This window comes from Myotis brandtii, unplaced genomic scaffold, assembly GCF_000412655.1.
Source record: "Myotis brandtii unplaced genomic scaffold, ASM41265v1 scaffold550, whole genome shotgun sequence".
Taxonomy (NCBI): domain Eukaryota; kingdom Metazoa; phylum Chordata; class Mammalia; order Chiroptera; family Vespertilionidae; genus Myotis; species Myotis brandtii.
This window is the reverse complement of record NW_005370043.1, coordinates 2,770,745-2,780,480: the sequence shown is the minus strand read 5'-3', so window position 1 is coordinate 2,780,480 and position 9,736 is coordinate 2,770,745. Positions and strand designations below refer to the sequence as shown.

General features: G+C 43.3%; 1 protein-coding gene across 1 annotated transcript in view; it reads left to right on the top strand.

Moving 5' to 3' along the window:
- Nucleotides 1-7,871, top strand: part of INA (internexin neuronal intermediate filament protein, alpha) — an 8,364-nt gene extending 493 nt beyond the window's left edge. The window contains exons 2-4 of the mRNA XM_005878310.2: nt 1-481; nt 6,200-6,324; nt 7,105-7,871. Of these exons, the coding sequence (XP_005878372.1) occupies nt 1-481; nt 6,200-6,324; nt 7,105-7,420 (922 nt within the window). The 3' untranslated portion in view covers nt 7,421-7,871. The remainder of the gene's footprint in view (nt 482-6,199; nt 6,325-7,104) is intronic.
- Nucleotides 7,872-9,736: the final 1,865 nt, after the last annotated feature.

Genomic DNA, 9,736 nt, shown 5'->3' with positions numbered 1-9,736 from the left:
CCTGAAGGCGCAGCAGCGCGACGTGGACGGCGCCACGTTGGCCCGCCTGGACCTGGAGAAGAAGGTGGAGTCGCTCCTGGATGAGCTGGCCTTCGTGCGCCAGGTGCACGACGAGGAGGTGGCCGAGCTGCTGGCCACGCTGCAGGCATCGTCGCAGGCTGCGGCCGAGGTGGATGTGGCCGTAGCTAAACCAGACCTGAGTTCGGCGCTGAGGGAGATCCGCGCCCAGTATGAGTCCCTGGCTGCCAAAAACCTGCAGTCCGCCGAGGAGTGGTACAAGTCCAAGTTCGCCAACCTGAACGAGCAGGCGGCGCGCAGCACCGAGGCCATCCGGGCCAGCCGCGAGGAGATCCACGAGTACCGGCGCCAGCTGCAGGCGCGCACCATTGAGATCGAGGGCCTTCGCGGAGCCAATGAGTCCCTGGAAAGGCAGATCCTGGAGCTGGAGGAGAGACACAGTGCCGAAGTGGCCAGCTACCAGGTAAGGGCTGAAGCGCTCGAGAGGGAGGGGCGCCCTGTCCCCTCCTGTGCATACCTGCGATTTCCCCGCACAATGGTGGCCCAAGGAACCGAGAGGAGGGGGAGGGAGGAAAGAGCCTAGACTAGAGGCCTTGGCAAACAAAAAGCTCTGGGCTCTCCACTGATCATTGTAGGGGCCTGGACGCCCTCTTCTCCTGCCCCTCACATACCTTCTCGGACCCTTCTCACAAAGAAGCCCTTAGCTTCTCTTCTTCAGATTTCGAAAATCTAACTTATGCCTCCCAGTCAGCAAGTGGGAATAAACACACGTAAGACTTGAAGAACAGTTCCCCACCCAAACGGAGGTGGGTTACACCTGCTCCGTGGTTGGCGGTGCTCTTGGCTCTTTGCCGTCTTTTGTTGACTTTGAAAGGTTTTCTGTGCGCCCTGGAATAGATATTTATAGAGTATGGTCTGCCCTAGGGTTGGGGGAGGAATGCTGGACTGGACTGGAAATGGTTCTACTCCATTTTCTTGACTTTTATCCTCAAAGGAGTAGAGATTGGGAACCAACTAGATGGGTGGTCAGGCTAATGTAACCGCCCTGTTCTTGCTCTACCCTCCCCCCAACACACATATACACAGAACACACCACACACACACACACACACACACACACGCACACACACACGATTCCCTTGTCTACCGATTGGTATTTCTTCTTAAAGAAAGCTTTACACCAGTTAGCCAATGCAAATGGTTGGGGCGCTGTCCTCGGTGCTGATCTCGAATCCTTCCCATCTCAGAAATGTCTCCCCTGTCGCATGTCCCAGTTATGACTCTGTAGGCAATTAACTGCTTAGATTTTCTTTTTCTTTTGCAACACCAACACATCAGTCTTGGCTACCTGCAATCAAAGGTCACCCCGTGGAAAGCATCAATAGTCACTTTCATGGATGGCTTAGCACTTAATAAAAACCACTTAATCTGCTCAGGAACAGTGAGGTCCCACTTGAAAATGCCCTTTTTCTTAACAGTTTCCCAATCTAAGTGAATGTGATTAATCAAAGAGATCGGTTCTATCTTTGTTATAGGCCACTTATTTTTCATCTTTGCCTGTCCTCTAAGCTCCTATGATTGGCTCTTTTCTTACCTTTTCCTCCAAACAAAGACCACTGCATCTTCAGTTTTTCTATATAAAACATTCTGGGCTTATCACCACAAGGGCACAGAGGCAGGAGAAAGGTCTAGAAAATAACCTAAATAGTGTGGTTCAGATTCAAGGTACAATAAAAGCTCTGTGGGGTAGAAGCTAATAATTCAGAAACTTGAAATAATTCATTCTAGCCAAGATCAAAGTTTACATTTGATTAAAATAATAGGGTTTAGGGAACATTAATAAAATACATACAAGAAAGGAGTGAAACCTCAAACGTATGATTTTAGTCTGGAGATAAAGAATAATTATTGGTGTGCAGATATTTGTTGTTCAAAACCTCAAACGTATGATTTTAGTCTGGAGATAAAGAATTGGTGTGCAGATATTTGTTGTTCAGTATAAATTACTTTCTTTGATAAAGGAAGAAAGCTTGCTTGGACCATTTGTTCTTGTTAGTTTGCAATTACAGTACTATTCCAGTGAAGATTTCTATTCTACTTCAAGATCTGTAACTTGAACTTTTCACTATGTGGCCTAGTCCCTGGAAGGTCTGGATTAGTCACATTTAGTTCATTGAAGTTTCGTGTTTTCTTCTAGAAGCCTCAAAAGATGAGCTAGGTGATCTCCTAAGGGCTAGCCCAATATTTCTACAAAAAGGATAACTTACCCACAACTGCCATCTGAATTGGGCTTTGCCAGTCCTCTACTTGCTTGTTACAGCTCCTGCATTCTAAGGGGTATGACAATATGGTCTGGCTTGTTTTGTTTGCATTAAAAGGCTTCCAGTGTTAGACAATAGTAGGGTCATGTAGACATAACTCTTCAGGAGAGAATAAAACACGGAAACTGCGCATGTCCGCAGCTCTGCAGTGCTGACCCCCATCAACTTTTGCTTTCAGTGCCTCAGTAGACATGCTGATGGAGTGGAAGAGATCAGAGGCAGAAAGCTATTTCCTACCCCTTGGGCCCTAAGGCTAAAGAGGGGCTCACATCTTCACCTGCAGAACCTGAAGGCTTGAAGACACAGGGGTGTCCTCTGGCTGATCTGACAAGCTGATGCTGATGAAGATGAAAAGCTTCCTTCTCCACAGTGAGAGTCAGCCATTGTTCTCTTGCCCTCTCACCCCTTTCCCCCGCCCCATTCACTGCAGTCTGGGAGGCTGTTCTCTTTCTTCTGCTTCAACGATTAGTAGTAGGCCCCTTTTCCTTTGACGCTTGCCACCCTACTAGAGGCAGAGGACGGCTCCATTAAAATCCTGCTTTCCCTGCCCCAGAGATCTGACAGCCTATTTGAGGAGAGAAAGCTTATTACATGTTGAACAGATAAAGAATGATTCAAGGTGACATAGTAAGTACACAGTGGTGCATGAGAGATCCAAATCAGGCAACAGGAGAAATGATAAAGAGCTATGGCTTTTGTCATCAAAAGCCAAATGCAATCACCCTCTTTAGCTGAAGACTTCTTCATTTCTAAAACAGGGCAGTTCGGGTTCCTGCATGGCTGCTTCACTACCATGAGAGCCCCCATTCTTCCAAAGGTATCTGCGGACATTTTTGAAGGGTACTGGGCCCCCTGGCCCTGTACTATGGTCAGTCTTGGAAAGCTAAAGCTTTCCTTGAAAGACCTTGCTGAACAATCACGATCACCATTATTTAATGCTCTCCAGGGAGAGCAGCCAAATCTGCCCTCTTCTCTCCAGTATGAGACTGGAATATAGCCTAATTAAATAGCAGGAAGGGGCCGGTCCCTTAGAGATTTGGGGTGGCAGTGCCTGCACATAAATCTATAGCCTGATAGATCAATTCCTGAATTCAAGAAAAAAAGCTGCATTTATTTAGTCTTGAACTCTTCCATATGCTTTGTTTTGTTTTGTTCTTGCCCCTCTCTACCCTACTGTATTACTGGGGCCACCATGATAGCTCCTTTACAAAAATAAATAGAAATTAGTGCTTCCTAAACCCATTGACATACCAAGGTCACTAGAGGGCTTAAAAGAAAAAAGATCCTTAAGCTCACTCCTGATGATATGGATTCAGTAGTTTGAGTAGGTGTGGCCAAGAATAAGTGTTTTTCAATAAAAATGCTGCATCCTGATGTTCTTCAGATAGATTTTGGGGTGCAAGAACCTAAGGCACATTTCCCAGCTCATATAATGCAAGATTTTAAAGTATGGTAGGGGAAAAAAAGAAAAATGTGGGGATAAAACAAAGGCAGGAGGGAGAACAAGGCACATGGGTGGATCACATATAAAAATCCTTTCTCCCCACCTAAATTTATTATGCATAGTAGTCATTCTGGATGGCTGCATTCACTACTGTTGTCTGGCTGAGGGCCCCTAAAAGTGGTGAAATTTGTAGCACTGTTTGTCATTCCTCTTCACTGAAGATGCTAGTGTAGCCAATTCTTTCTCTTCCTCCCAGTCCATATCCTTCCAGCCCTGAGGAAGATGCTCAGCACCTGCTTTATCGTTCCCAGGAGAGACCCCAGCTGGAGCTGGAAGTGCCTCTGTCCCATTCCCCCAGGCTAAGCCAGCAGCAGCTGTGTGGTTGGGGGAGGGGTAGACTGCAGTGCTCTGCTCCGATTTCGTGAGCAGGAAGCCATCTTTGGCAGAGCTTTTGAAGGGCGAGGCAAGACAGCCTGGTGTAGGGAAACAAAGAGCACAAACAAAGAGAGGAGACCTTGACTAGCAATGATCAGCCGGCAGCACAATTCCTTCTGAAAGGTGCAAAGTGGTGCTTTTTATCTACTCCGATCCATGAAATAGACATGTGGAATGTGCAACAAAAAGAAGTTCAAGGAAATCTCATCTATCTAGAACTCAACTCCCTAATAACCTCTTTTTCAGAAAACACAACTGTGAAACAAAACCTTTTTATAAAAAAAGGACCTGCTAATGAGTCAAAAAATATCTATTTCTAAATCATATATTAGGAAGTTGACCCCTCTGATGCCCTCAGTCTATTCATTCTTACTTGACATGATTCTAGAGCACTTTGTTTGGATTTCGAGCCTGCAGCATGATAGAGAAGGAGAAGGGACTACAGGAGTCAGGCATTTCAAGGAGAAATAGCAGCAAATTAGTTCTTTCAGAACAAAGAAAACCAATGAGTAACCAACAAAGAAAACACTAATTCAAACACTGCTCTTTGGGGTCATTTAGGATAGAGTAAGCAGTCTGGTATACCTCAGTTGACCTAAAAGATAAAAGACATCACAGAATTATAAAAAAAAATTATTGATCATTATCATAACCCATAGTTGCCTCCCACATATGTCCCAACCAGGGCCAGGGATGGATCCTGCACAGGTCAACACTCTAACCACTGAACAATACCATCCAGGGTGCTTTTTAAAAATTTGTCCTCCCACTGGAGGTATCTTTTTCTCATTTGCACAGTGTTCTTTCATGGGTTAACAGCTGCCCTGGCTAGAGGTAAGATAATGTGTGAGGTAAGTGTGGAGAGAGTACTTAAGTTGGAAGCCAGAAAGACTGAGTAGAGGACATTTATACTGAGTCTTGGATGACATGGAGTGGGCCATGTAAAGACCCACTCCAGAGTACTCCAAACAGAGGAAATAGCCTAAGGGCCTGGGACAGCATCTTGCTAAGTCTAGGGAGCAAAAGAGAAGGCCAGGGTAGCTGAAACACACTGAGTAAGGAGGAGTGTATAAGCCATGTTGAGTGTATTGCCCATTTCAAGCCATAAAGGAGTTGGGACTTTATTCCACAGGCGTTGGAGGATTTTGAGCAGGTAAATAGGACCTGTTTTCAAAAGGTCCTTCTGGCTGCTCCAGAATCACAGATGTAAAGCTATTTTTCTTCTATGCCTGGGTTTGCACCTGGAAGAATTTGGAGCAAAACTATGACATAGAGAAGTTTCTTTTTAAAAAAAAAATTATCATTTCAGTCTGCCGTGTGGATAAAAAAAAATTCCATGGAGTATTTCTGCTTCCTCCGTATTTGTTGCATGAAGTGCTTTCAGTGAAGTGATTGAGAGGCAGACCTCCAGGAAGCCAGCAAAACGAATGGAGGCAGAAAAGACCCGCTGTCCTCTCTGTGCTTTCCAAAGGGGAATTTTCTGAATCTACTACTAACCTGAGGCTGTGGGTTATGGAAAGGACATCCAACAAATGAGTTAGTGAATTAGTTAGCAGCAAGTACAACAAGCAAGGGAGGGATGGTAAGCAGATTTTAAAAAAGAAAATATCTCCTACCTGGCCAGTGGTAAAGTTGGTTGGAGCATCCTCCCCTAGACCAAAAAAGGTTGTAGATTCAATCCCTGGTTAGGGGCATACAGGAGGCAACCAATTAATGTTTCTCTCTTACATCAATTTTTCTCTTTCTCTCTCCCATATATATCCTTAGTGTTCAGTTGAGAACCATGGGGAGATTTGGATGCATGGTAAAAAAATGGAGGTGACACCCCTGAACAAATGAATCACAATCTAGGCTGGGCATGGGGAGGAGAGAGTTCTGGATATTTTAATGTGTAGTCACACTTGAGAGTCTTTGACTTGTGGGACTCTCAATGAATTTCTGCTGGTTTTGACCTAAATATGTCGGCTATGTCACTTTTCAGGACAGCATTGGGCAACTGGAGAATGATCTGCGGAACACCAAGAGTGAGATGGCACGCCACCTTCGGGAATACCAGGACTTGCTCAATGTCAAAATGGCTCTTGACATTGAGATAGCAGCTTACAGGTACATCAAAGGGCACGCTCCGAGCAAATGCAGTCACCTGGGGCAGCATTACCCAAATAAGTGGTTCTAGTCTTTCCAGTTTCTTATGGGTGAGAGGATGAGGAAAGATAGCACTGATTTTAAAGAAAGGATAATAAAAACTATTAGTTACGAAAAACAAGGTTTTGGGGCCACTCTTTTGTGATGCCATTTAGGCTGGCCTGAGAAAAATCTGGGATCTGAAACAGGTTCATTCACTGGTCTTTGATGTTCCTGGTTCCACTCCATTTGTACTCCTGCACATTGAAAAAGTACAGATCTCAAGTTCAGGCTGAATTAGGCAGTTCTTTCCTCCTCTGTGGACTTCTCCCCTCCTTATTCCTATTGCACTTATGGTGTTAATTAACAAAATTACTTTTCTCTAGAGAGCTTTGTAGACTCTAAGTGCCAAAAATAGGTGTGATGAGGCCAAGGGGAACTGTAAGTTTTCCCTTTGTTAATATGTTAGTGAATAGGCTAGGTTACCCTTTGACAGTGCTGTAAACACAGCGGGTGTGGAAGATGTGTGTGCATGTGTGCGTGCATGCATGTGATAGATAACCTCAAGTCTTTGAGACTTGGAGTTCAATATCTATTGGTCTCAATCTCATGAATAAACCACAAAATCTTATAGAATTTTTCTTTCCTTTTTCTTTTAGAATTTTTCTAATGTAAGTATGACCTGCAGGGTTAAGTTTTGTTTGTTTTTTAAAGTTGCAAGTTAGCCTCCTGAGATTTTTTTTCTCTCTGTTTCATTTACAGGAAATTGCTGGAAGGCGAAGAGACACGTTTTAGCACCAGTGGGTCAAGCATTTTAGGGCTAAATCCACTTCCCAATCCAGGTTATCTGCTCCCGCCTAGAATCCTCAGTTCTACTACCTCCAAAGTCTCATCCACTGGCCTGTCTCTTAAGAAAGAGGAAGAGGGTGAGGAGGAGGAGGCTTCTAAGGTCACCTCTAAGAAAACCTCCCAGATAGGGGAAAGTTTTGAAGAAATACTGGAGGAGACCGTAATATCTACTAAGAAAACCGAGAAATCAAATATAGAAGAAAGCACCATTTCAAGCCAAAAAATATAATTCTGTTGCTTAAAAAGAGTTAATGCTTAAGAGGGGATAATATGCATTTGACTTGTTAACAGCCTATTCCTGAACCAAAACACCTGTCATCACTATAAAATGTCTTCAAGACTTCCGTCTCATAGTTAGCATTGAATACCTACATTCTCTAATAAGGAACCCACCTCTTAGATTGGAGCAAACCGCGGCCCTACAGCCATCACAGAGGAGTTATCTAAGAACACAGCTTTCTCACCTAAAGCTCAGGCTTTACAGTGATAGATGATTCAGGTACAGAGGAAGTACAAACTAAGGTGCTAAATCTGTGATCATCATCTTTTGCTGTGATTTAAAATTAAAACCTATGTCACTCATTATAACTAACCATTGCCCAGCTATATCGTCTCACTCTAGATACCTAAAATATAAGATCACTGCCAAAGATAAACTAATGGTCCACACCCCACCACCCTAATAGAACCGTTTCACAAATGATAGGTGTTTGTTTGATGGACACTTTTCCTCCCACCCACCTCAATTCCATTTAGGTTTTTCTCAAAAGAACGTACCCCCTTTAGCTCTCTTTGCGGAATGGGTAAAATACGATGCATGTTGACCATTTCTGTGATTCATGTAATGACTTCACCCTGCCCATTTCCTATCCTTCCAATTCTGTAGGTTAAAATTAAAATGGCAGTGATAAATGTTAAGGGTTGCCTCCAATAAATAAAATAATGAAAACTTTGTAGATTTTAGGCTTTTCAGCTTAACAAACCCATTTAATTAGGAGGGAAAAAAAAACCCTACTTGATTAAGAATGTAGCTTTTCACCTTAATGTTAGAAACACAGTAATAGTTACAAAATAATGAAAACTTTGTAGATTTTAGGCTTTTCAGCTTAACAAACCCATTTAATTAGGAGGAAAAAAAAAAACCCTACTTGATTAAGAATGTAGCTTTTCACCTTAATGTTAGAAACACAGTAATAGTTACCATAAGCTGTGATTAAGCTGACCTTAGATTTAGTAACATAAGCTAGAAGAGGTGAGTATTTGTATGAATGGAAAAAGTGAAGGTCTCATTTATCTGTGTCAGTTTGTTTGTGGTGATATAGAGTTAGTTGTTTCATGCCCTTAGCTTTTGAATCCATATATTCCCCTTCCTACTAGTCTAGGTCCTAAAAGGCCTTGTTTTCACTCTCCTCTGCCTTTTTAAAAGTGCTAAGTGTAGATTATGTTATCAGCAGGACACAATGCTACTGCCCCAAAGCAAAAGAAGTCACTTCTGGTCAATCAACACCACCAGCAAATAAATAAATAAATAAATAAATCTCTTTTCTAAGAGAGTCTTGCCCAGCAGTTTTCCCACTGCTGCATCGTTGGTGGTCTCTCCCCTGCTGGAGAGGAAGAGACACCCAGACCAGAGGAGGGGCGCACAGGCTCCTACTCACATGCTAGGAAGTAGATTTTGGAGCCTCAACTTTTCATCTGCCCAACTGTGTAGCAGCTGCATTCCACGTGTGCCGAGTTCGATGCAGGGTTTGTTCTCTGCCAGCAGTCACTTCACCAGAGCTAAAGAGTTGCCATGTCTCTATCACACGTCTGCATTAAGATAAGGACGTGAAGCTTTTACTGAACTTTCTTATCCTAGCACGTGCTTCCATAGTTCAAGGAACTTGAAAGATACTTTTCTTCCTTTCCCTTACTCCATCCCTGTCTTTATTCCCCACACTTACTGTAAAACATTAATAAAATAAGAATTAAAAGTCTCATGAGTTCCACCAACATAACTTGTGTTCTGTGGTTTCTGCTGCTTCAACTGAGAAAAGCATGTTTTGGTTCAGTGAGACAACTGCTCCCCCGAAATAATTCAGAAATGGTCTGCTCTCTGTTCCGTGCTTCCACAGTTAGTTTATTTCCCTGCCAAGGCCTTGGGGCTCTAGTCTGCATTTGTTTCAGACTGTCTGGTCTGACACACATGATGCACTGAGTGAACAGTTAATGGCAGGGAGTGGGGAAATCCAATCCAATGACGAAAGACACTGCATTCTGTGCCTGGATAATGATTTAATTAGCTTAGCTTGGTGAACCTTTCTGAGCATAAACTGGCAGAACACATGATAAAAAGTCCTTCAAAACAATAAGAATCTTCCTTCTTTGAAAAGGGGGTTATACTTCTGAAGAACTGGGATAGTTAGGTAGAACATGGGTGACAGGAATACAATTTTCCTCTGCTGTAAATGATTCTTCTTTGGAATTGTAGACCTCTTAGAAAAAGTTATGAACCCTTTTCTCAGAAACACACACACACACACACACACACACAAAACACACACAC